Raw genomic sequence first — 25,659 nt, 5'->3', positions numbered from 1 at the left:
CGCGGAGTTGTGAAGTGATGGTAGTGTCGGAGGGCTGTGAATGGGGACGGAAGCTGTTGCTCTCACTCTCACTCGCCTGCTGCCTGCCGGCGGCCTGTCTGCTGCACGTGTGTGTGTGTGTGTGTGTGTGTGTGTGTGTGTGTGTATGTGTTCCTTTTTCAATTTTCCGCGGCGCCATATTAAATGCGCTTTCCTACTTTCTTCGTGTTACCCCTTATGGGTTAAAGCATCTTAATAATTAAGAATTGTGTGTTCGTGCCTTGATCATTTTTTCATCCCATGTTCATTGTTTTCTATGCTTATTGGTTTGGTTTTATATTTCTTATATGTGATACATTCCAAATTAGTGAGTTGACTAAGGGTGTTAATTAGTTGGCGAAAGCTTGTTAACTAAGCTGAAATGGTTTTGTGATAATATGCATGTGTTTGTCCTTGTTATTGTGTAATTGATGGATTGAAGTGACGATAACATTGACTACTTAACTATGTGTCGATTAATCTAGCGAGTAATGAGGATTGTGTTTGCCCAATAATGCTGTTTAGTTCCTAAGCTTGATGAGTTGAAGTGGTAAATAAATGTGTTGTATTGAGTGAGTGAGTAATGAGAGATATATGAATGAACTCATACCTCATATGATTCTAAGAATAAGATGATTAACACAAACTCAAAGAATTGAAGGTCCTTATCTATACCAACAAGGTGCACCTTCCTTTCTAAGCATGAGTAATGTAACCACGGTGAAGAGGAATGTCAAGGCGCCAACAGGTGTCAAATCCTAATCTAAATATTGGGCATGAGTCGTTACAAATGGTATTAGAGAGGTAGCTCTCCTAGTAAGATGTGATTCAGGGACGAAACAAGGCAGAAGTTAGTGGACATGTGACACTCGAGTAAATGAAAGGTACATGAATGAATCGAGATCACATCTGAATGAGAACGATTTTGAGGATTGAGATTATAAAGAAAGACTTAAAAGAATTGAAATTCACTACTTATACCAACAAAGTGGACCATGTCGCTTGAAAATGTGAAAATACCGAATCCAAATTCAAGATTTTGAACACGAATCATTACAATTTAGTATCGAGTTGTAACGACCCAGATCCACTGCTAGCAGATATTGTTTTCTTTGGGCTTTCCCTTTCGAGCTTCCCCTCGAGGCTTTAAAACGCGTATGCTAGGAGGAGGTTTCCACACCCTTATAAATGGTGGTTTTGTTCTCCTCCCAACCAATGTGGGACATCACAATCCACCCCACTTCGGGGCCCAGTGTCCTCGCTGTGATGTCACACATTCGTTGGGGATGAGAACAAACCACAATTTATAAGGGTGTGGAAACCTTTCGACGCGTTTTAAAGCTATAAGGGGAAGTCCAAAAGGAAAAGTCTAAAAAGGACAATATCTGCTAGCGGTGTATCTGGGTCGTTACAACTCGATATATTCGATTGAGTGACCTAATTGCGAGTTTAGTAGCTCAACTTTTGAATTCACAAGAAACAATGATATTTAAGAGGTGAACAGGTCCAACAGGGAACAGCCGCATATCCTCCACAATGTGTCGGAGATATCGCTGCCCTACATACACGCAAAGATGGAATACCCTTTGTGAACCAACTTCCTTTTATTTTCTTCCCTACTTACTTTCATTTCACAGTTTATTTAAAACACATCAATCAATCAATCCAAACGCGGAATTCAAGCACACAAAGGAAGATGACGACGACGATTTGGTCTGACTTCGCAATCCAAACCTAAAAAAAAACAATACAAATTTCAATGTAAAAGAAAGAAGAAGAAAGATCTGAGCTTTGTGTCATAACTTCAACCAAAAGTTTCACAAAACCCCAAATGAAAACAAAATTTTCAAATGTGGGAGAGAATTTTAATACCTTATTTTTACCAAAAACAAAAACAAAAACAGTGGAACAAACTGATCCACAATTGCCTTGTTTGTTTTTTCCTTTAATGTAATCATAAAAAGTTGAACACACAACTTTTATTTTTAATTCATCTTTTTTAAAAATGGTAAGCATCTTGGTTTGGAGGGCGTCGGAAAGCAACCTCGTTCACACACCCAACACATCATGGTCAAACGAAACCCATGGTTAATATCTATTTAATTTAGTATTGTTAACCCCAAAGTCTTATTTGGACAAATATTTAATATCCCCTAGCTTTTCTCTTGTAAAAAAATCCCCATTCAATTACTTAATTTAATTCTCATTAAATGAATTAAAATTTTATAATATCAAATGGATGTTGATGTTAACATTATATATTTATGAAATATATACGGTTTGGTTTGATATATGGATATTGTTGTGACATCGAAAATTAAAAAATAAATAAATTATTAATTTAATCACTAAGTTGTTTCCACCACTTTTACAAGTTATTGCTTTCATTATCACTTATTATATTCCTATTGTTGACTTATTCATTTTATGGAAAACCCTTTAACCATATAATACCGACATATAACATGAATTAATCCCATTTTCGTAGTTTGATTAATGATAAAATTAATCCAAAAAGTTTGATCAAATATTTAACGAGGGAATGTAAGTTTTAAAAATATTTTGACCAAGGTGGGACCCAAAAAGGTTGTCGATGTGTCAAATTTCTATTTGCTCTTAATTTAAGGGTCCACGCGCAGTAGATTACGTATACACATTCGTAATCCATAGCCCAAAATGAAAATAATGTAAAAATTATTTTAAAAAAAAAAAAAAAAAAATCCTGTTTCCACACTATTTAAAACAACAACAACTCGGTTTCCATTTCGGAAAAGAACAAAAGCTATTTCTGTAAACTTTTTGGTTTTCTATTTAAATAAAATAAACAGAAATTAAAAAAAGAAAAAGAAAAAGAAAATAGTGGTTTGGGGGAGAGAGTTTTTTGGTGGCTATATAAACAAATACTCACTTTCATTTCATTCTCAAACCTCTTATTCTTTTTCTTGTTGTTGTTGTTGTTCTTCAAGGAGATCAATCATTTTGTAAACAGAAATTTAGCGATTCAAAAATGGAAGGGACACAGTCGAGATTCAAGAGGATTTGTGTGTTTTGTGGAAGCAGTTCTGGGAAGAAGCCTACCTACCAATCTGCTGCTGTGGAGCTTGGCCAAGAACTGGTATTTTTCTCACAATCCATGATCTGGGTTTTCATTTTCATGCATTTTAATCATTCATTGTTGCATTTTTTTCAAAACCCATTTCGAAAAATTCCATCTTTTTTGTTTCCCAAGTATTGTATTTTGACTTTGGGAACCAAATCAACCTTAATTTGACATAAAGTCATTCTCTCAATATTCCTATTTGTTAAGACAAATCAAGCTTTTTCTTTTATCTCTTTACCTTTTCAAAAAGTCCTCTCTTTCCATTTTCATATCACAACTCATCCACTTGAGGTTTTTGAAGTTTGAATTTGAACTCATCATCTTCAACCTCGAGGGAGAGGGAGAGGGAGAGAAAGAGAAAGACAGTGAGATTTGAGCTGTAACCTGCCTGTCAGTTGAGCAGCCTTCTTGCATGATCTCAACATGTTTTAATTATCAAATTCATATAATTTAAGGGTTTGTATAAATATTATCAACTGGGAAACCAAACGTGCTTGCTTGACATGATGAGAGCTTGTATGAGCGTTCTTCACATCACACACCCTTCTATGCCCCATTTTCCCCATTATTATTCAAATTAATGGGTCATTTCATTTCCCAATTCCTCATTTCTTGGTTAAAAAATTCAAAATTTCCCCTTTTTTTGTTGTTATTGTTGTTGTTTAATGATGATTCAACTGCAACGCGTGTTGATTGATGTGTTTGAATTTTTAATGTTTGAAGGTGGAGAGAAGCATTGATCTTGTTTATGGAGGTGGGAGCGTGGGATTGATGGGTCTTGTTTCTCAGGCTGTTCATGATGGCGGGCGCCATGTTCTAGGGTTTCTTTCTCTTTCCCTCTTTTATAAATAAATTTCTTTATAATTTCCCCCTCTTCTTCTTCAATTTAAGATGATTACATTATGACCTTTACTTTGCTTCTCAAACCAACTTAACTTAATTAGCTTTGGTGTACTTTTTCAAAAACCTTTTCTTTTTTACCTTTTCCATTCTATTTGTAATAAAGAATGGGTAAAACAAGGCAGCAGTCAAAAAGCAGTTCCTCTTTCGGACCAATTAATTTACAGCCAAGTTCTTGTCTGTAAAAAGATGGGGACTTGTCAACAATCCCACTCCAAACCCAAACATTTGGGGTTCGAATGTCTATTGGATTTATGTTGTCCCCTCATGTTCTTGCTCTACGATATGAAAAGCCGACAGTTTTATTTCATTATTATTTGTAGTCCACCGAGGAATTTATGGCTTTTGAATTCCAACACTACTTTCAATGTCAAATGATTGTTAGTAACCTCGGTGTTTTTTTTTTTTTTNTTTTTTTTTTTTTTTTTTTTTTTTTTTGACTGTTTTGCAGAGTAATTCCAAGGACCCTAATGACTGTAGAGGTACATAAACAAAGAAGTTTGCATTTGAAGCATATTCCCTTTGCTATGGATGAATGTTTACTGAATTTATAAATCTTGATATGTTTAGATAACTGGTGAGAGTGTTGGAGAAGTTAAACCCGTGTCGGATATGCACCAACGGAAGGCCGAGATGGCTCGACAAGCCGATGCTTTCATTGCTTTACCTGGTACTACTCATTCCTTGATCGTTCCATATGAATAGCACAGAGATTTTGGGCATACAATTAGTGTTAATAAGCTTATTTTGTGCATAAAAATTGAAACTTGCAGGAGGATATGGGACGCTTGAAGAGCTTCTTGAAGTTATTACATGGGCACAACTTGGAATCCATCGCAAGCCTGTGAGTACTAAAACAATCTTCACTTTTTTTGTATCCATTTTTATCCGTTTAGGCTACAATGGCAGACAAGTCAAACATTTGGTCTCATCTAGAGATGACATTTCGTGTTAAAGCCATAATGATTCATATATTAAAATAAAGTTGCATTGTCTTTGTTTGAAAATGTTGAAATCATAATGATGGCCCTTTCACATGAGATCCATGTGTTCTGGTTTGGCCTTCCATTTTATAATTCCATGATTACTAACCATATGGTTTCCCATGTCTGTTGGAAAGAACCCACCAAAAAAGATCCTATTTTTCAACACCCTTTTGCTTGACAAACAAGTAAAGAATCCCTTTTATCCAAACCAAAATTTAGTTAGTCGACTATAGGCATCGGTCGGGTACTTGAGATGAGTCAATATGAGTTCGTTCGAGTCAACCCAACTCAACCCTTAAACCTAATTCGTAGGACAATGACTGACAAACCCTTGAAATAGAGAATCAAAACATGTGAGTGATACTCCAAACTCACATGGGGAAGATTTGGAGCTTAAAAGATTTCCCTTCAAAATTCCCCAATTATAACACAATAATGAAATTGGTGGTCAAACAAATCTCTTTGATTTTTTAAGAACACAATTAATTATAAAAAGAAATTGAATAAAATTTGCAGGTGGGACTGTTGAATGTGGATGGATATTACAATTCGTTGCTGAGTTTCATTGATAAGGCAGTTGATGAAGGCTTTGTGTCGCCAACCGCACGTCGTATTATTGTGTCTGCCCCAACTGCCAAGGCCTTAGTCAGACAACTTGAGGTACTTTTATTTATTTATATTATTATTATTATTATTATTATTATTATTTTAATTACTTTTTAAGGGCAGTGTGTCTCTGATTCAAAGGCTAACTTCACAGTTAAGGGCAGTCCCTACACTTTCCCATTCCTACGGAAATGGGCAGTGTCCCACTTGACTTGTTTAATTAAATTAAATATAATAATCTCTGGGTCTTAATTGCGTTTCGAGGCTTTAATTATTCTCTAATTACCTCAACTGGTACACGATAATTTAACTAATTACAAACCGGCCCCTGGAGAATGGGGAATTTTTGGCCTTTTTTTTTCTTTCTTTTTTAATTAATTAATTACGGCAGGAATACGTACCGGAGTACGACGAGATAACGTCACAGTTGGTGTGGGAAGATGTTGACAGGAGAAGTTACGTGGCCGAATCAGAGATCGCCACGTAATTCATGAAAAAAGCAAGGTCAAAGTGGCGTTACTTGGGTATATAAATATAAATATTATAAAAACCGTTAAATATCTTTATGAGCAAAGCATGCCATCTTCGCATTGCAACTTCCAACACAGGGAACTATCCATTTTCTTTTTTTTTTTTTTTTTTTTTTTTTTTTTTTTCTTTTTTTGGTTGTGGGCAATTTGGCCATTTATGTATACTTGTTGGAAGTGAAAAGAAATGAAAAGAAATTGGAAACAAAAAGGCTTTTTTTTTTCTTTCCAATTATTAATATTGTTTAGAAAATGGTTATTTAAAAAAAAAAAAAAAAAAAAAAAAAAGGAAGAAAATGAAAAAAAAAAAAATGGTATGGGTTTGACTATTTTGAATAGGTGTGGTGGGCATGTGAGGCACATGTTTAATGATTAATGTCCTAATTTTGTATTAGTTGCATGATTAGATCATTGTGTGTTTAAGCAATCAAAACAAATATCAACTTGTGTTAAGTCATATGCTTTCCCCATAAAACAAGCTATGAAGAACAATAAAATTTGTATGTGGGTGGATTCATACCAATATGGTAGCTACTCAGTTTCTGGGTGATTAAAAGCTTGCAGGACTATCATCCAATTGACTCTCATCTTCTATTTCAACCTCCAAAATCTCCTGCATCAACACCACTCTTATAACTAACTATTCATATACAAAACTGTTTACCCAAAATCAATCGATCCAAATCTAAACAAAACACTAGATTTTAATCAAACATAGACTCTAGTATTCTTTGTTAATCAGTTAAAAATGTAGAGACAGAGAAAGAGAGACTTACAGGAATTCTCTGCTTCAAATAATTGCCCACCCGAGCTACAACTGTGGAACGTTTATGCCAAAATCGACCTTTAAGACTAATCTTCACAAATGGTCCATCTAATTCCGCCAATTCCACCACTCCTGAGTCACTTTCTTCTCTCAATTTATCGGAACTTCAATATCGAAAACTTGTAGTGTGGCAGAAATTTGCAAACCTGTAATGCCGACGGAGGCGTCGAAGATCTGTGCGAGCTCCGCACGAGCGTCACCCAGTGCCTGTCTCACGTTATCCTCCGTCAGATCCAGAGGCCGATTATCTGGAACTGCCGTTGCCGAAACTACGAGTTTCGGTCTCCGCGATTCGAGCGGCGGCAGCGTCTGCGTCAGCGTCGGTGTCCTGAATCTCAATCGCCAACTGTACGAAATTGGAGGAGTTGAAGTGAAGAAGGTGGCGGGTGCTGACGATGGCGACGGTGATAAGGCGATGTTGTGGCGGAGAAATTGCAACTGTGGCCACATCGTGATTCTGAGGATGAGGGTTCGGTTTGTTCTGCAACTTGTGGCTCAGATTCGAAAGTGCGCCCGTCTGCGACTTTCATTGATTTAAGAACGGACACAAGTTTTACCGCTGTGATTCCGAGGAAGATTAGAGAAAAGAAATGTTAATTTTTCACTACAAAATGATGCAAAGTGTAAAGGGTTTTCTTTTTTGTTATTTCAGAACAAAAGATCATACATTTGAAAATTACGATTAGCCAATTTTTCATATAATATTTTTCATTTGAGTCAAAATAGAACAAGGTCGATGTTCAATTTCATGTCATATTCATTCAAATTGTCAAATTGTTCATTAGAACTGAAGATTTAGTTGGGGTTTCAGAACGATTCAAGTAATTCAAGGTTCGACCACAAATTTGGACAGTAGAAAAGCAAGGGCGTGAGAAAGCATTGATGCCATTGCTAATGCCTAGAAGAGCCTATCAATTTATTGCTGCTCCATTCATCTACGGATGAGAAATATGAACACTCTATATCCAATGACATGACTCACGCCTCGTTATCCAATATGTTCCACAACCGGCATACCAAAAAATTTAAATAACTAAAATGGCAATGGCTTTGCACCAGACTCAGACTCGGACTTAATTAAGCAATAGCAGAAAAGTACTCTTTGCTACCCTTGGGGTCTGGCTTCATCGACTTCTCCCCAGGCTTCCATCCAGCAGGGCACACTTCATCTGGGTTCTCCTGCACGTACTGCAAGGCCTGCAACAACACCAAAGAGAAGGAAATTATACACAGGATATGAGATCAAGAACCCTTGATATCACTCAAAAGCCAAAAACAATAGTTGGCCTAGAGGATGAACTGAATTTCAGTCTCCTTTCGTTGCAAATTCAAGTCCGAATGGGTATAGAGAGGAAGAAGTGGATTTGAGAAGACAATTACTTGGAGAGTTCTCTTCGTCTCATCAACGCTCCGACCAATAGCAAGATTGTTTATTGTGGAGTGCTGGATAATTCCTTCCTTGTCAATAATGAAAAGGCCTCTCAGTGCGATTCCCTATTCATTAAAATGTTGCGGGACAGAGGTTAGATGAGCAATTACAACGATGTCATTTCTATACATCTATTGCTGAGGTAAACTCAAATAATGAGCACAAAATTGATAATTCATATGAAGTATTTGGATAATCTCGTACCTGATCTGGGATCAGCACACCAAAAGATTTTGAAATTGATTTAGTGACATCAGAAACAAGTGGATACTGAAGATCACCAAGGCCACCAGACTTTCTATCAGTTTGGACCCAAGCAAGATGTGAGAACTGCGAAAAGGATTCTGTTAGTATCATCACACTTCACAATCCTCAATTCACCACTGAAAATAACTGTCTCGTTTTGAGGAATAGAAGCAGAATTCCACCAACACAAAAGACTTCTTCTAAAAAATATCACTGTTGAACAAGAGAAGCAAGTAGAGATACTCACAACACTGTCAACAGAAACACCCAAAATTTCTGTGTTTAGCTGCTTAAATTCTTCATACCGGTCACTGAAAGCAGTAATTTCTACAAAATAGGAGGTAAAAGAAACTTAGGTTCAAATCAATTAAAAACAGTATTTACTGTACTTCAATTTGGCATAGTTTAGTGTAACAAACCTGTGGGACAAACAAACGTAAAGTCCAATGGGTAGAAAAAGAGAATCACATATTTCTTCCCAATGTACTCGGAAAGTTTAACCTGAATAGTAATACTTCAAACAAAATAAGAAGAAAATGCAAGCCGACCAGTAAACATAGAACTATGATGATAATGTAAAATAAATCAGGGGTCCAAATATTCTGGATTAGATGTATTGTATACAGCAGGAAAATTCTTTATCGACTTCATGATTGACATGGCAATTACAACCCTAAACACTTGAAAGATCACATGAGGACTGTTCTTGGCAGTTTATTGAACTGTATATTCCTCTCAGATACCCCAATATGAAAAATAAGTACCCCTGAAATTTGCACATAATCTTGAACCATGACTTTTATAGGCTTACTTTAATTCTGATTTTAAAAAACCATTGGATTTAATGTATCCAAAACCAAAGCCATTGAAAAGTACCTTGATAAATTCCTGATCAAAAACTGCCTCTGCCTCAAAATCTGGTGCTATGTTTCCAACCAATGGGAGTTCACTCTGTAAAGGTAAATAATGAAACATAAAGTAAGAAGTGGAACCCCCAAAAGTAAATACTTCACATAGTCCCATTTTGAGTTTCTGCCTTGCACGAGCAAGCATTGTGAGTTGCAAATAACCAAATACGCAAAATGTAGAATAACAAAATCTCCGCGTAATTCAAGCATATAAAATACAGATGTGTTAAAAAGTGAAAAGTTTTCCTCTAAACACTTCTAAGAAAAATACCAATGAAGTACTCCAAAAACACCTAAAAATGAACTGGTTCTAGATATGCTTTTTAAATTTTACATTGCCTATCATAGCCAAACACCATGAATATTTTAAATAAACACTTTTTATCAGTCCAAAAGTGATTCAATCTCGAACTCACTCTCGCATGACTGCAGCAATAATTTGAAAACATGAAAAAACTAAATGAACATAACGAAAACAGAGGAGAACTTTTCAGAAAAGTGTATTTGAAAAGGCTACATTTGGGGGGAATCATAATGGGAATAAGTTCGACTTACAAAATTTTGACGTAATGCAAAAATAATACAAAAAGAAAAGGCTAATTCTTCCTCATCTGCCAACACTCAAATATGTATGAGTAACATGTAAATGCTCCATTGATAATTTTCTATAGAANGGAGAAAGAGGCGGAAGCAATGGGAGCAGTGGACCTGGTCGGAAAGGCGGAAGGATTGGAGGAGATAAGTGCAGAGGAGGCGGCGGAGCAAGCCATGAGGGAGGATGAAAAAGGGAGAATCTGCAGCACAAAGTCAGCCTGAGGCGCAGAAATGGAGAGTAGGGGATAACTTTAACCGCTAAACCTCCACACGCTTGTGGGGGCAATCTCTGGGAATATCTGCTGCTCTACCGTCCAGAGGATAGAGAAGACAAAGGGTAATATGGTAATTGCGTATCTACTTTTGGGCTTACTTGGATACTACTGTTGCTCGGCCCATTTATAAGCTCGTGGATCTTAGGCCCATATCCCAATTTCTGTAATTCATTAAACTATTTTCTATTTTTAAATTACAATAAAATTGATAACAAAAAGGAGGATAAGTATGTTGCGAATAAAAAGAGAATAAATTGAATATAAAAAAGATGGACAAAAGGGTCACGGGATAAAGTATAAGAATGGGGAATCATTTAGGCATATTAGAAAATATTTCCATTTTTAAAACAGTGATATTTGGCATCTAAATCAAGGGGGGTGAATGTATCAAATGACTAACCAAATTTGCTCAACAAAATAATTATTATCTGGAAAGTGGCTTAGCAATTTAATGTTTTGAATCATTCTTTGAATCTAACATCAATCATTCATATTATCAAGACCTTATCATAATAACATGTTTAGAAAAGAATTAAATTTTGATTACGGTGTTTGGACTTCTCACATATACGTTATTATCGATGAAGTTTTGAAGTTCAGGAACCGATCCTCCCGGTTGAATTAGTAATGAGATGTGAAGAGTAAATGTAGTGGGGATGTGGTAAGGGGCAAATTGGGAATTGGGATGGGATCCATGAGTCATAGAAGGAGTGGCGTTCGGAGAGCCACAAAGAAAAGAATCCCAAAATTAAAGCAGGGCAGCTGGGGGAATGGGATCATTCATAGACATCGTTGCTTAGGGCCACAAAATGAAATGACTTTGTTTTCCATTCCACAGTCACAACCCAGGCATGCCCCATGTGGGGTGCACCCATGGGTCCATTTTCTACACACTAACCACGTTTTTTTTAATGCAAATTTGTTATTGTGAGGTCCCACGTCGATTGAAACATTTCTTGTAAGAGCGTGGAAACCTCTCTTTAGAATATGTGTTTTAAAACCTTAAAGAGATCTTTTTAACGGAGTGGTTACATATTAATGTTACTAATAGCCTAAACTCATTGCTAGTAGATATTGTCATACTTGGCTCGTTACGTATCGTCATCAGTCTCACAATTTTAATACACGTCTACTAGAGAGAATTTCCACACTATTATAAAAAATATTTCGTTCCCTTCTTCCATCGATGTGAGATTTATAATGTTTAACTTAGCTATAATATTTTATTATTATTAAGTGAGTCTTATAAAAATTAATAATGCAAAAGAAATTTAATAGATTCATCTTCTATAATTTAACATAATTACAAATGACCCCTTTATATACTGAAATACATTGATNAAAAAAAAAAAAAAAAAAAAAAAGTATTATTATTGTTTAATTATAGCATTGAATATGAAGTATGCTTTCATTAATGTCACCCTATCATATTCACATACAATCAAGTTAAACCACATATTTTTGTGTTGAAAATTTCAACATTGAAAGAGACCGGAGTGTGTGAATTTGTTTGATGTAAAGAGAAGAGGTGAATAAATCAATATCATGAAGGGGGGTTCGTTTAGAAGATTAGAGTAATTCAATGGCTAATTATATTTTAAATTAGAGGGGGAAAGAAAAAATATGCTTAGAGCACCTGAAAATAATAATTAATGTTGTGAGCTTATTGGGAATTTGAAAAATAATATTTTGTTTCTGCCCTTTTTGAGAATTTAAAAGAAAAAGTATGAGGCGCTGGTGTTAAAAGAATAATAAACGATTGAGACAATTATTTATTTTATTTATAGTGCAATAATTGATGCTTCTATTCCTAATGCAATTACGCGCCACCCACCCAGAATCACATAATAACTATGTCTCTTTCTTCTTCTCCTGCTTCTCTCCCAGTTTCCACCTAAATTAAATTCATCTCTCTCTCTGTTTCCGCCGCCATGGACCAGACCTCCGCTCTAAAACCAGACCCACCGCTGCCCAATCTCCGTCGCAGAAACTCGATCACGGTGCCCGTCGTCGTGCCATCTAAGCTAAACCTTCTCGCCGCCACCAAGTCCTCCCGGGGTGTAGCGTCATCGCCGCCGCTACCGTTGGCTTTCGAGCTCGTCCCAATAAAATCCTCCTCCCCCTCTTCCCCCTCCCTTGCTTACACTTCCCTCCGAGACATTTTGCCCTCGGCTACCGCTATCTACTCCCCTACCGCCGCCTCTGCAGCAAATTCCGGCTACGAGATCTCGATCCGCAACCGCCTTGTGAAGCAGGCGGCGTGGGCCTATCTTCAGCCCATGGCCTCCTCCCCGAGCTCCTCTGGACCCCACCTCCTCCACCGTATCTGGCTTAGATTTTCAGCTTGGCTCAGCTTCGTCAACCTGCCCATAATTTCCAGTGTAACCAACGCTTTTAATCGAATATTTCGCGTTGTTGGGGTCAGTTTTGTCTAATAGGGGTGATCGGGGGAAATACAAATCAGCTCTTCTTTGACTGAAATCAGTCATCTGTTTCTATTCTATGCTGTGTATTGATGATTATACACACATACACCTCTATGACTGTAGTCGAAGAAGAAGAAACAAAAAAAATAAAATAAAAAGGTATGTAAATATTTGAAGAAAAATTCCAAAATGAATCTATCCTTTGTCTTCCTTTGGTTGGGGACAGGGTTTGCAGTTTTTTCTTTTCCTGTACAGTTTTGTTCGGCAACTTCTAATGGGTCGTTTTCGATCCTCTGAATCGAGCCTGGTTGTGATTTTGATCTCTATAAAAATAGTTTGTTTGGTCGTGGAGGGGAAATTGCACATCAAATTCCTCCGCCGTGGTTGTGGAACGCCGACGACTGGAACGGAGCAGAGTAGGGGGACTTGGAAACCACTTCCTGGCCTTACTTCTGTCCGAGTCTTTGCTCTGCCTTGGAGCTTTCCGGAAGAATGAAGGCAGCTCGTTAGGAGGTGGAGGTGGCGGCGCGCTTGAATGTTGATGGTGCTCGTTCCTCTGCAAAATGTAAATTTATATCTCTAATTAAATGGGTATAGATATGCTCTTGCCGGGTTCAATTCCTGGTAAGGTTTTTGTAAATGTCTAAAGGCAATGGAAAGATGAGTGCTGTTTCGTTCTATTTTGCTGCTAAAACTAAGAGGGCTGTTTTCCTTTCCCTCAAGGAGGAGGATTAGAACGTTACCCTGGCTTGTGGGGTTGCTGCAGGCTTAGAGGCCATGTAATTAATAACTTGGACGATAGCAGATTGGCTCAACTCAGTGCAGTTTCCCCAGTAGAACAAGGCCAAATCCCAGGCCTTAACTCTCCAATCCACCATCTTCTGTTCAATATCTATCTCGTGATTATCAACCAAGGGCCGCAGCAAAGTGTGGAACACATAGCCTGTTCCCTGCATTGTTTTAGCCGTCCCCATTAACAAACAGTACAGCTTTGCCCACCTTTAAGAAAGTTGTGTTCAAATTAGAACTAACTACTTTACGCTATTCATAGATTAGGTGCTCTGGATATGTCCTGTGTTTTACATCTTATCCTAAAGCTACTCCCAGAATAATTCACTCTCTTTTCTTACCTTAGTCTTTGGATACCACAAATAGATAAACAGAGCCAGCTTCAGTTCTCCATACATGGGCAACCTTCACAAAGGTTTTGGAACATAAATTTTGAGCGTAGGTGAAATGATGAAAAATGCAACACAGTTCAAATTTCTACAGGAAAAAGGGAAAAAAGAAAAGAAAAGGAAAGACGGTTACACATACCATGCGACTAAAGTGTCAGCAATCCTCTCAACAACCGTTAAAATGGCCACAATGATCCTGAAATCAATTAAATAAATAGGAATTCAATTTAAAAGTAATATAATCAATAACAAAGTGGAGTGAAAGCTACTCAAATTCTTGTTCAAAGCAGACAAAGGCAAAGGCCAAAGCCAAAGCAACAAAGAGCGTCGAGAAAACCTTTTCCACTTTTATTCCAAAACACAAAAATCTAAGGCAATCATCATTCATCACAGTTGCACCATGTAAATCAACGATAATAAGAAGGATTGGAACGTATTTTGAGAAATAAATTCCTGATTATTAGGAGAAACTAGGCAAGAGCTGCAGATCAGGACAGAAATTATCAGCAATTCCACCAAATCGAAGTGCAAAAATGGATTCGTTGTTACCAAAATTGACACCAGAATTGAAGCTCTCGGATATGAATCCGGCTCTGCACAACCGTTTTGTAGCATTGAAACGCTGGATATGCATAGCCGAACAGCATCCTACATTGATCATCCTTTTCCAATCACTAAATTCATCTCAGAATATTAAAAAAGAGAATCGAAGAAACCAAGAACTTACAGAAGGCATCGAACCATTATTTCTCCCAACATTGTGAATCGCTAACTCACTACACAACACAATCAATACACAAATAAGTCCCGCCAAATTTCACCTGAAACAGAGTTCAACAACAGAGCACCGTACATTCAATAAAAACTCAATCCCACGAAAATCGACTCAAAATCCAATATCCAGAGTCCCAACACCGTAACCAGTAAATAAACAAGATTAAACAAAGGAAAAGGTAGAAATGAGTTACCGTATCGGGGAAGAAAATAATAAACTCCGCCAGTTTAGTTCCGAATCCCCAAAATTAGTTACAGCAGACACTACCGGCAGAAGTCACATTGAGCGAATATTGTCCGATCAGAAAGCAAAGCAGAGGAAGACAAGGAGGATAGAGCGAAAGTGGAGTTTGAAGGCTTGGGAGAAAGGATTTGAGATGGCGTGACGGAAATGGAGATTGCGAGAAAGAGAGATATAGTTATGGTGTTTTCAGAGAGAGAAAGGATTTCTTGCGACGGACGTCTTCGCCGATCTCTTGCACGCGATTCAGTCAGAGGCGAGATCGGATTTTCTCGGGATTCTTCTTTAACAAAACAAGTTTAGTCCTACAGGCATTGGGAGGGTATTCTGGTAATTTTCTTTCTTCCATTTTTATTATTTTTTAAACAAATAATTCCTTTTAAATTTTAATTGATAGACTTCTATTAATAAATTTAATAATTTTTTATAATTAAAAATGTGATATTTCAATATTACAATATAGTTTTTGATATATATATATATATAGGAATAAAATAATGAAATTGGGTGAAAAATTAGGCAGAAATGAGGACGGATCTTTGTGCTCCTCATATTGAATTTTGTTTGTTTTTATGCAAATATCTTAGTTTTGACCAATATCTTAATCCATTTAAAATAGCACAGGTTATTTGAATTAATTTGAATTAGTGATGTGATTTTATTATAAAATTTCATTCGTGACAACTTAAAAGAGTTGAATATTGATATAGACTTTAAGTATTGGGTCCAGAAGTGAGAATAAATAAAAGGCCTTATATAGCTCAGAGTTAATATAATTTGAAAAAAGAAAAAAATCCCGATTTTCATTTCCAGTCAATGATTCGAGAGATGTTATCTTGATTTATAAACACGAACTAGAAAGTAGAAAGTAGAGTTCACTTCAGCTTCTTGGAAGAAGGCGTAGCAGCTAAGGGATTACGGCGAGAAGCCATGTAGTTAACAACTCGGAGCAATGCAGATTGGCTCAACTCGGTGCAATTGTTCCAGTAGAAAATGGCCAAATCCCAAGCCTTTATTCTCAAATCCAACAGCATCTTTTCAATATCCTTGTCATTTTTATCAACCAAAGGCCTCAACAACGTGTCGAACACATACCCAGATCCCTGCATTGTTTTTTTTATTTCGTTATTTCACAAACAAACAAGCATCAAAGGGATTAAATTGAAGCTGGTTGTTACCATAGTCTTTGGATACCACAAGTAGATAAACAGAGCCAGCTTCAATTCTCCATACATGGGGAACCATCCCACAAAAGCATCAGCAATCCTCTCAACAACGGTTAGAATAGCCACAACGATCCTGCATCACCACATTTCAATCATTCTAACCCAAAATAACCTTTCAATTATTGAATTAACATGAATTGGTCGAGTCTTTGTTACCAAAATTTACACCAATATCGAAGCTGCTCGACTTGAATTGGCGCCATCACCACCGCTTTGTAGCACTGAAACGCTGGATATGCATACCCAAACAGCAGCCTGCAATTCAAAATTCATCATTGACTTCAAGTTCATAGACAAACACAAAGCAGAGAAATCGAATAACTCACAAAAGGGATCGAGCCAGAAAATCACCCAACATGTTGTGTGCTTTTATTTTGAATTCAAGAACAGAGATTTGGGAAAGGATTTGTAATGAGATGAATCAAAAAGAGAAATAAATACAGATTTTATAAGAGATGATTTTCTTGTACATGATTCAGTCAAACCATGTATAATTAATGAAAAATCAACCAAACCTTGTTTATTGTATCGTTGTTATTATAATAATAAGAATAATAAAATATGAGATTAGAATTGGATAAAATTTGAGTAATTTGGTGGTCATTTCTCGTGCATTTCCCTGTTTCTTCAATATTCAAACGTAATGAAATTGAAATAGTCATATAAGTGTATTTTAAATTTGAATATGTCAATTTCATCAACGGGAAGAAATTGGTTTATGATCATATACTATTTATCATACACGTAACGTGGGTCCATCCAACAAAACTAAATATTATTTTTATTTTTATTTTTATATATTTATATTTATATTTAAAGACCTACAACCCAAACTTACCACTGATCTAATGCAATTATGCAAGGGTGTGTATTTATTTATTTATTTAAAGAAAAAAAAAAAAGTTGATTCCCTCCCACTTGAATTTTTTAAAGGGAAAACCACCGTGTGGTTTCTCACGTGTCTCAAAAGCTGTTTTGGTTTTGGTGTGCAAATCTAATCCAATAGTTTACTAATGCACTTGTGACTCTTGATTCTTTTTCTTTCTTTAAACATTCATATATTTAATTCTTCAATTCTTATAAAAAAAAATATATTTATAGTTTTCCAATTTAATCCTTAATAATTTTAAATAATCAACTTTGATCTCCTCCGTCGTTTAGAGGGTGCCTGAGATGGGACAGATGCAACTCTCCTTAATTGGTTTGGGTGGCGTAGTCCATTGCGAAAGTCCTCCCTTTTTTTAACCTATTTCTGTAGTTCGTCCCATGTCAAAGCTTGTTGGGTGGGACCAAGAAAAAAAAGGACTGGATGGGGAGAACTATGCATGATACTACTTGACCATGTCTCCTGAAGGACCATTAAACAAGTTACTCATGAATGGTGTTAGGTTAGACAAGTCAATGACTCAAACACCTTCGATCTATTTATGAGACGAAAAGTTCATTAAGATTTTTTTCGTACAAAATTTCCTTATTGTGAGCGCTCGTGACATTGGTTACAATTTTTTTTTATTTTCTAAAAAAGAATTATTTTCACGAATTTGGTTAAACAATGATTGAACGCATTGGTTGGCGTTGGAATTATTGAATTATGAATTGGTGGGATTGTTAGCAAAAGGACAAGCACTCCCCCTCACGGACCATACAACTTTGTGCCAATTATTATTTTTATCTTTTTAATTTCTAATCTCCACAATTATTAAATAAACAATAGAAATACTATTTATTTCTAAAAACAACAAATATAGAATATACACATTTTTTTTCTTTTTTCTTACTTTATCAAACAAAATTAATTAATATTAATATTAGGCATTGGGAACCATAATTAATTCTGAATTGGAAGGTTGTATTCCTTTAGAACCGCTTAAAATTTCAATGCCTAATATTAATTAAAACACTCTTAATTATAATATTTACAAAATAAATAAATAAATAAATCATATTGTTTATTAATTAAATAAACAAAAATAATTAAATTTTGGATCCGACAACGTCATCATATCGTGTAGGACCCACCAGTCGTAGCTCACGTTCTACTTCTGGATTTATATATTACACCTCAGAACAATCCGCTCCGCCTCACTTTCTCCTCCTCCGCCCACAATGGCCGCCGTAAAAAAAAAGCTTCTCCTCAATACCATCTCCGTCGACATTGGCTGCAGCAGTTGCCGAAAGCCCAAATCCATCCTCTCACAGATCTTCCGTTCCAAGCCCAAGTCCCGAACCCCCAACTCCGACCGCCGCTTCTTCCGGTCGCCATCGAGCTTGTCGGAGAAGAAGCTGAGCGATGTAGACATGGGCTACAGCCCTGAGATAGTTGGAGGCGGGTTCTGGAAGATCGGCAGCGCCAGCGTGGCGGTGGAGAAGGATTCTAATGTTCCGTATGTGGATTTCCGACATTCGATGCTGCAAATGATTTTGGAGAACGAAATTTACAGTCAGGAAGGTCTTCGAGAGCTTCTTAGCTGTTTTCTTCATCTCAATTCCCCTTGCAACCATGGGATTATAATTCGAGCTTTTGCCGAGATCTGGGATGGTGTATTCTCTGCCAGAGCAGCGGCGCCCACGGCGGCGCTTGCTAAACAGAGACGCCCTGTCCGGTCACGCGCCTTCTAACCCACGCCTCATCATCATGCTTTCTCATTGGTCGATCAGTTTAGTTTTTTTTTTTTCTTTTTTTGTTCGGTTAATTTTCAGAAAATCGGTTCATTTTTGGGATGTCGACGGAGTAGGCGGGAAGATGTAACTATTGTTTTTTCTTTGTCTTTTTAATATCTCTGTCTTTTCCTTCATTTTTCATTTAGCCAACTTTATTAACATTTTAAAATAAACAACTTCAATTAATAGTCTAACAAAAATCTTAATTTAATTTGGACTAAGTTCGGCTGTTCTAGTATCCATATCCATAGTGTAACGGTCCAAACCTATAACGACCCAAATCCACGGCTGTAAGATATTGTCCTTTTTTTACTTTTTCTGTGATTCCCCTTAAGGCTTTAAAACGCGACTGGTAGAGGAACGTTTCTACACCCATATGAAGGGTGTTCTGTTCTCATCTCCAATCAATGTAGGACATCACAAAACCATCGCTAGCAAATATTAACTTCCGTCGACTTTCTCTTCCAAATTTATACTCAAGGTTTTTAAAACGTGTTTGTTAGGGAAAGACTTCTACATTTTTATAAAAAATGTTTCTGTTTCACTCTTGAACTAACGTGGGATCTCTCAATCCACTTCCTTTCGGGGTCTAATGTCCTCATTAGCATGTCGCCCAGTATCCATCCTTTCGAGGCCTAATATTTTTGCTGGTGTGGGATGAAAGTCCTACGTCGGCTAATTTAGGAAATGATCATAGGTTTATAATCAAGGAATACTATCTCCATTGGTACAAAGTTTTTTGAGAAAGTCCAAAGTAAAGCCACGAAAGTTTATGTTTAAAGTGGACAATATCATATTATTGTGGAGATCCGTGATTCTTAACAACTGGCCCACCGTTGAATGTCTGATTCTAGAAAAAACCAAAAGAGATGATGAATGGGGGGGGAGGGTGAAGACAAAGTTGAGTGAAGAAGAGGACAATGCTTAGATGAAGAAAATAAAAGGGTCAGAAGTGTGAGGCAAAGGAATGAATGCTGTTTTGTATGGCTTCCATTTGTATGCCAAATTGTACTCTGCTTTTTCAATCATAGCATAGCAACTTATTTTATTCACTTTTTTCAAAACTTTTGATTGTTCCCACCATGATTAGAGAAGGCATTCTATAGTTGCATAGGCTCCAAAGCTATGAACTCCAATGTCCACATTTGTGATCACGCGGTCAAGCTTGACATCATTTGAAAGCCATGTATGAGTAGGTGCAGAAATTGAGATGCAGAAACATAAATACGAGTAGTGAAAGAGTGAGCGGGCAGTAGGCAGTGAGACATGAATGATAGGGCAGAGAGAGTTGAAGGAGATTCAGAGATAACATTGGAAAATGTAGAAATTGAAGCCTCCATAGCCACAGCTAGCTGGACATCACTGCCTCTGTGGCATGCATTTAACTCACTGCTTCCCTTCCTCAGTACTTAATAATGCTTGCCCCCACCCCCCCCCCCCCCCCCCCCCCCCCCCCCCCCCCCCCCCCCCCCCCCCCCCCCCCCCCCCCCCCCCCCCCCCCCCCCCCCCCCCCCCCCCCCCCCCCCCCCCCCCCCCCCCCCCCCCCCCCCCCCCCCCCCCCCCCCCCCCCCCCCCCCCCCCCCCCCCCCCCCCCCCCCCCCCCCCCCCCCCCCCCCCCCCCCCCCCCCCCCCCCCCCCCCCCCCCCCCCCCCCCCCCNCCTCCTCATCATTTTACGTCCACTCTTTGTTTAGTATCATAGACAAACATTTGTCAGTCAAATGTCTGACGATAAATAACCAAACATATCTTTAAAACATTTGTCCGTACGACGTCTTATCGGCCCACTTTGTGTACACTTTTCAGCCCATGTGTTTCATCAAATGGGCTTGGTTGGGGAATAATCGTGTAGGCCCAGTACGTATTCTTCAAGCCCATCTTTTTCTTTTTTTTGCGAGCCTCTCTTTTAATTCACTTAGGCTCAAAGTTGACAATAACATATTATTATTATTATTATATGTGTCATAAGAAGAATTATACTATACAAGAAAAGGAAGCTTAGCATACGAAAGAATGTTTAATTACTAGCGGTAAAAGTATATCCCGTAACTATAGGTAAATTAAGCTACGCCACCTTGCTCTTCTCTTATAAACAAGTAGTTTTGATTTCGAAATAAGTTGAACAAAAGACGTATGACTTGAAGTGAGGACCTCTCTTTTCTTCCCATGCTTCAAGCGTGATCAAAGCTTTTTGTCTACCCTATTCGCGTTCTTGATTCGACGACAAGAACTTCATCACAACTTTATCATGTCGTTTCTCTTTCTCAAAACTATCTTTCTTACTATGCCTTTTTTCTGCTTTTCTTTCCAAAGGGCTTACGAGATATTACATCAAAGGCTTGAATTAACAAGAGAAGCTATCGAGAAAGTATCAACCAATAGACATGGAGTACATTCATATGTTTTTTTAGTTGTAAAGGCAATTCTTTCCTGCGTTACACGTGTGTAGCGGTTAGAAAGTGTTATATAATTGGATGCATGTGAATTTGAAATGGGGAATTGGAGGGAAATATATATAAAGGATAGGATAAGGAAGATGAAATGATTCGATTTTATGGGCGAAAGAGCAGACGGCATTAAATGCAACACAAAAACAAAAGAAAAGTTGGAAAATGTAAAGACACAGAGACACACACACACAGAGGCTTCTACGCTGTTTGGTCACAATCCTTCACTACAACCAATAATAATAATAATAATAGTATATTAATATCTATGGATTCCTTTTCTTTCCTGTTCTTCACTAATTATCATATTAACACTCATGATTACAACAAAATCAAAATCATTTTGTTTTGAAGTGTGGATTTCAATAAGATTAAACATCAAACCCCACATTAATTAATTAATTATATAAGATAATTAAATTTCCTAAGCTTTTTTTTAAACAATTTAAAGATATTTATGGATAAAAAGACAGGAACTTTTTTTTTTAATATTTTTTTTACCCACCTTACAATTTTCCATTTTTTTATAATAAAAAAAATCAATATTTTAATTTTGATTTCATCAAATTAATTATTTATAGCCAATTAAAAAATTTGAAATCTGAATTCATGGTCCTATTGAAAACTATAGATTTTTGTTCTATCCTACTCATGGGACCTTTTATTTTTTCAATTTTAATCTTCAAATTTTCGTTTAAATTAATTACAGGGTGTTAACATGAAAATAGCCTATAAATTAAAAGGATAAAATTCAAAATTCAAAATTTTAAATGACCATAGCTATTTAAAAAATAAGTTTAATTTCATCTGACAAAAAAATAAACGAATCTATAGTATATATAATATAAATAGGGTCTACTGAAACTGCGAAATTGATAACGACCTTCCAATTTAAAAAAATCAATGGCTCTGATTGTTCAGCGCTATATACCTGAGAACTTTAACCTCTTCAATCCTCCACGTGTAAGGCATCCAATGGTGCATTAATCACTCATACTTTATTATACCATGAGGCGTGTTGCAGTGGATCAAGCACCTAACCTTAAAATAAATGAAATTTAATAATGAAGAAGAGTTGGTCGTTTTTATAGATTTGAGGGTATCAGATTGCATTAATGACAGAATGCCGTTAAAGGGAAATATCAGTTTTTATAAAAATAAAAAATAAAAAAATCACTTTAAAAGAAAAAAAAATAATAATTTGGCCACATTTATTTTTTGAAGAATAATTCGACCTAATTTGACCTTACCTCGTATTCAATCAATTATTAACAATAATGTTTCAAATATAATTCTAACATAGTGTTATTCATAAATAATGTTTCCATATCAAAAATTGCGAAAAATAAAAAAAGAAAAAATAATCAAAGTTTCTATGCCTATTTTATTTTATTTTTGTGTTACATTTTAACGAAGATTGGTATGACTAATATTTTAAAAATATTAAAATCGTCCTAGTTCAAAAGTGAAACACCAAAAGTTTATTTTATGAATCAAGGATTTTCAATTTCTAAAGAAAAAATATTTTTATAAATTATTTTGATTTGTCCACGTGCAAATTAGTTCTATTTTAGTTCCTAAAATTTTAAAATATTTATACTATTTTGGCCTTGAAAACTTTAAAATGGGAATTTTATTTCAATATTAACAAATCAAATAAGTTGAAAGTAACATAAAATAGAAAAAAAGAACCTAAATATTTATTAAAAAATTAACTAAAATAAAATGAGATTCAAACATAAATTTTGTAGCCGCTAATATTATAACACATGGTGGAAGCCACAAGAAAATAATTTGTATTTACATTCTTTGATTAAACATTAAAAAAAAATTGAAAATTAAAAGAAAACATGATGATGATGATGTTCATCTAACGATGTGATCTCCTCAATCTCCATGGATGATGATACACAAGGTAAAAATGAAGAAGAAGAAGAAATTGATGAAGAAGATGAAGAAGCCGCCGCCGCCACCGCCGCCGCCATTGCAAGAGAGACAAGCAAATCAAGAAAAGCTCCAATTATAAATCCATGGTTGTTTTTGCCATTAACACTCAAATACCAACTCAAAAGCTCCTCTAAGCTCTTCCAATCCCTCAGCCCATATGCCTCCACCATTTCCTCCATTGATTTCCTAAAATCCCAAAACGGATCATCGGAATCCATTGATACCACCGTCGTCCCTTCCTTCAATGGCGGCGGTACCGCCGCCTTCTTCTCCTCTTTTAAAATCGACCTTGATTTTCCGGCGGGCTCGAAGAGGAGCCTCTCCGTCGACCTGAGGCCTCGAATCATTCTCTCAATTGGGTCACCGCCGGAGCACTCAGACGCCGTCGAGAAACTGCCGGAGGACTCGGAGGAGAGTGTGAAAAAGGAATCCGAGGATTCTGTTGCGGTGGCGGCGGCGGCGGTGGTTGTCCGGAAAGAGAGGGTTCTTGGCTGCCGACATGACGGCCAGGGCCAAGCCGACTTGTCGTTGTGGTGGAGTCCTGAGGATTTGAAGAGAGATGGGAGCTTCATCATCATCATCATCTTCTTCTTCTTCTTCTTTGTTAACATCTTCTCTGAAACTGATTTGGGTTTGTTTTCAAATTTGTTTTGGAGATTCAAAATGGGAGCTTTCTGAATCGGACATTAATGGCGGCTGAGAGATTTTGAAGAGGCAGATGGGAAATGGAGGAGGAAGGTGAACTATAAAAGCAGGGCTATTTAAGATTCTCTTAAATGAGTACAAACTAAATCTAATAAATTCCACCTCTGAATTATTTATTAATATTAATTAAATATCACTAATAATACATTTTAAAAAGTTCAAAGTTTATATATTTTTTATTTCAATATTTCTATATATAAGTAGAGAATTTGATATTTAAATTTTTATAAATTTAAGTTTCTAATTTAGCTTTAAAAATGTATTAATTTCAAATCTTCATTAATAAACTTAATTGCTTATTACTAAATTAATTAGCTTAAACAAAGTTTTTAACCATAACTTGATAAGAACATAAATGATAATTGCTAAAATCCAAACAATTAACGTTCGCAATAAACAAAAGCCATTAAATATTTTGACGTAGTGCACACAACATTTTATGAAAAGACAAAAAGATAACAAAAGAAAATTTTATGTCATAGCTTAAGTACAAAATAAATTCAAAACTTTTGGATTTTCTATTTTTTTTTGAAAATTTTTGGCTTTGAGGAGTTGAGAGAGAATGATGTGACAACAATGTGCTCGTGTTTGAATTTTGAAATCAATTTCAAAAAAATTGTCATAATAGTGTTGTTTTTACTATTCATATTTGAGCTATATTCACGTTGATTTAATCTATTTTGATATTCTAATTACAAAACAGTGCAAAAATAAGTAAATGGGTTTGTTGATATAAAATCAGAGTGAAGCATCGTAATAAGCGCATGCAGCGACCATACACATGTCACAAAAAACTGTTGGAGACAAGTAAGTTAGGTAATGGACAATTTTTGAAAGTTGAATATTGTTTATAATTACTTAAAAATGTCCAACGGGGAAAAACTAGGTCAAAATGAAGTGGCCAATTTGATCCCTACCCTCGTGAAACGAAGTTGTTGTGTAGCCTTTTTAATAATGTAATATACTTTATATTATAGCCTCCATTTTTGGTCAATGGTCCTCTAAGTGTTACACGAGAAAACAGCTATCATATAAGGAAGAAAATTCAGTTCTCAGAAAACAAAAAGTTAATAAAAGATGATTAATTAATCGAAAATTTTCCGATGTGGTAGACGATAATTAGAAAGGGGAAAAAAGCATTCAAATATTTGAAGCTGTGAAATCATGATGAACTAAAAGTTCTTACAACCTAGTAACTACAAATAATTAAAAACAGAATTGATACAACAACTGACAGTCTTGTCCACATTATCAATTATTTGATTTGATGCATTTGACAACACCCATCAACTATTCAAACATTTTCATGACGAAATTCATAGTATTTATGCAAATTTTGGTAAATCCTAGGCTCATGTCCTCTACTAAACACAGTCCACACCCCTAATTGCATTGCATGAAAATGTTCCTGTTTCCCAGTATGTCCAAACATTCACAAACCAAGTGCATATAAAAAGGGAACGTTTTGATGCCTCAAGCAAATGGGTTTCTGTTGCCAACTTGCATTGAACCCATAATTGAATTTTGGGGGACCATGGCCATACCTCTGGCTAACCTTAATGGTGGTCCAGACTACACCATATGAACAAAATATGGTGTATATTTCCTTATCATCCTAATAAATCATTCAAAAAACTTGTA

The 25,659-nt window shown here is 36.3% G+C and overlaps 8 protein-coding genes across 8 annotated transcripts; 3 read left to right on the top strand and 5 right to left on the bottom strand.

Moving 5' to 3' along the window:
- Window positions 1-2,963: 2,963 nt before the first annotated feature.
- LOC111791154 (cytokinin riboside 5'-monophosphate phosphoribohydrolase LOG7) lies at window positions 2,964-6,343 on the top strand. The gene is made up of 7 exons (XM_023672392.1): window positions 2,964-3,133; window positions 3,842-3,939; window positions 4,470-4,500; window positions 4,589-4,688; window positions 4,792-4,862; window positions 5,521-5,664; window positions 6,002-6,343. The coding sequence occupies exons 1-7, from the start codon at window positions 3,026-3,028 to the stop codon at window positions 6,095-6,097; spliced, it is 648 nt and encodes a 215-aa protein (XP_023528160.1). The 5' UTR covers window positions 2,964-3,025; the 3' UTR covers window positions 6,098-6,343.
- Window positions 6,344-6,501: 158 nt separating this feature from the next.
- LOC111791863 lies at window positions 6,502-7,606 on the bottom strand. The gene is made up of 3 exons (XM_023673362.1): window positions 7,110-7,606; window positions 6,914-7,035; window positions 6,502-6,750 (listed from the first exon to the last, which is right to left on the bottom strand). Exons 1-3 carry the CDS (start codon window positions 7,411-7,413, stop codon window positions 6,688-6,690), a joined length of 489 nt encoding a protein of 162 aa, XP_023529130.1. The 5' UTR covers window positions 7,414-7,606; the 3' UTR covers window positions 6,502-6,687.
- Window positions 7,607-7,762: 156 nt separating this feature from the next.
- Window positions 7,763-10,432, bottom strand: LOC111791641 (2-Cys peroxiredoxin BAS1, chloroplastic-like). The gene is made up of 7 exons (XM_023673048.1): window positions 10,225-10,432; window positions 9,515-9,674; window positions 9,058-9,139; window positions 8,886-8,965; window positions 8,597-8,722; window positions 8,344-8,457; window positions 7,763-8,160 (listed from the first exon to the last, which is right to left on the bottom strand). Exons 1-7 carry the CDS (start codon window positions 10,314-10,316, stop codon window positions 8,041-8,043), a joined length of 774 nt encoding a protein of 257 aa, XP_023528816.1. The 5' UTR covers window positions 10,317-10,432; the 3' UTR covers window positions 7,763-8,040.
- A 1,808-nt stretch (window positions 10,433-12,240) lies between these two features.
- Window positions 12,241-13,023, top strand: LOC111789917. The gene has a single exon (XM_023670638.1). It carries the CDS (start codon window positions 12,347-12,349, stop codon window positions 12,848-12,850), a length of 504 nt encoding a protein of 167 aa, XP_023526406.1. The 5' UTR covers window positions 12,241-12,346; the 3' UTR covers window positions 12,851-13,023.
- LOC111789916 (putative HVA22-like protein g) lies at window positions 12,896-15,272 on the bottom strand. The gene is made up of 7 exons (XM_023670637.1): window positions 14,988-15,272; window positions 14,747-14,840; window positions 14,569-14,667; window positions 14,159-14,215; window positions 13,972-14,035; window positions 13,585-13,791; window positions 12,896-13,397 (listed from the first exon to the last, which is right to left on the bottom strand). Exons 2-7 carry the CDS (start codon window positions 14,776-14,778, stop codon window positions 13,113-13,115), a joined length of 744 nt encoding a protein of 247 aa, XP_023526405.1. The 5' UTR covers window positions 14,779-14,840; window positions 14,988-15,272; the 3' UTR covers window positions 12,896-13,112.
- Window positions 15,273-15,909: 637 nt separating this feature from the next.
- Window positions 15,910-16,618, bottom strand: LOC111791640 (HVA22-like protein i). Its single transcript, XM_023673047.1, has 4 exons — window positions 16,587-16,618; window positions 16,417-16,515; window positions 16,213-16,333; window positions 15,910-16,137 (listed from the first exon to the last, which is right to left on the bottom strand). The coding sequence occupies exons 1-4, from the start codon at window positions 16,616-16,618 to the stop codon at window positions 15,910-15,912; spliced, it is 480 nt and encodes a 159-aa protein (XP_023528815.1).
- Window positions 16,619-18,351: 1,733 nt separating this feature from the next.
- LOC111791369 (transcription repressor OFP6-like) lies at window positions 18,352-19,055 on the top strand. The gene has a single exon (XM_023672672.1). It carries the CDS (start codon window positions 18,367-18,369, stop codon window positions 18,877-18,879), a length of 513 nt encoding a protein of 170 aa, XP_023528440.1. The 5' UTR covers window positions 18,352-18,366; the 3' UTR covers window positions 18,880-19,055.
- Window positions 19,056-23,097: 4,042 nt separating this feature from the next.
- LOC111791347 (transcription repressor OFP15-like) lies at window positions 23,098-24,036 on the bottom strand. The gene has a single exon (XM_023672635.1). The coding sequence runs from the start codon at window positions 23,922-23,924 to the stop codon at window positions 23,205-23,207; it is 720 nt and encodes a 239-aa protein (XP_023528403.1). The 5' UTR covers window positions 23,925-24,036; the 3' UTR covers window positions 23,098-23,204.
- Window positions 24,037-25,659: the final 1,623 nt, after the last annotated feature.

Source organism: Cucurbita pepo, chromosome LG03 (assembly GCF_002806865.2).
Source record: "Cucurbita pepo subsp. pepo cultivar mu-cu-16 chromosome LG03, ASM280686v2, whole genome shotgun sequence".
NCBI lineage: Eukaryota > Viridiplantae > Streptophyta > Magnoliopsida > Cucurbitales > Cucurbitaceae > Cucurbita > Cucurbita pepo.
This window is presented reverse-complemented; position numbering and strand designations above follow the sequence as displayed.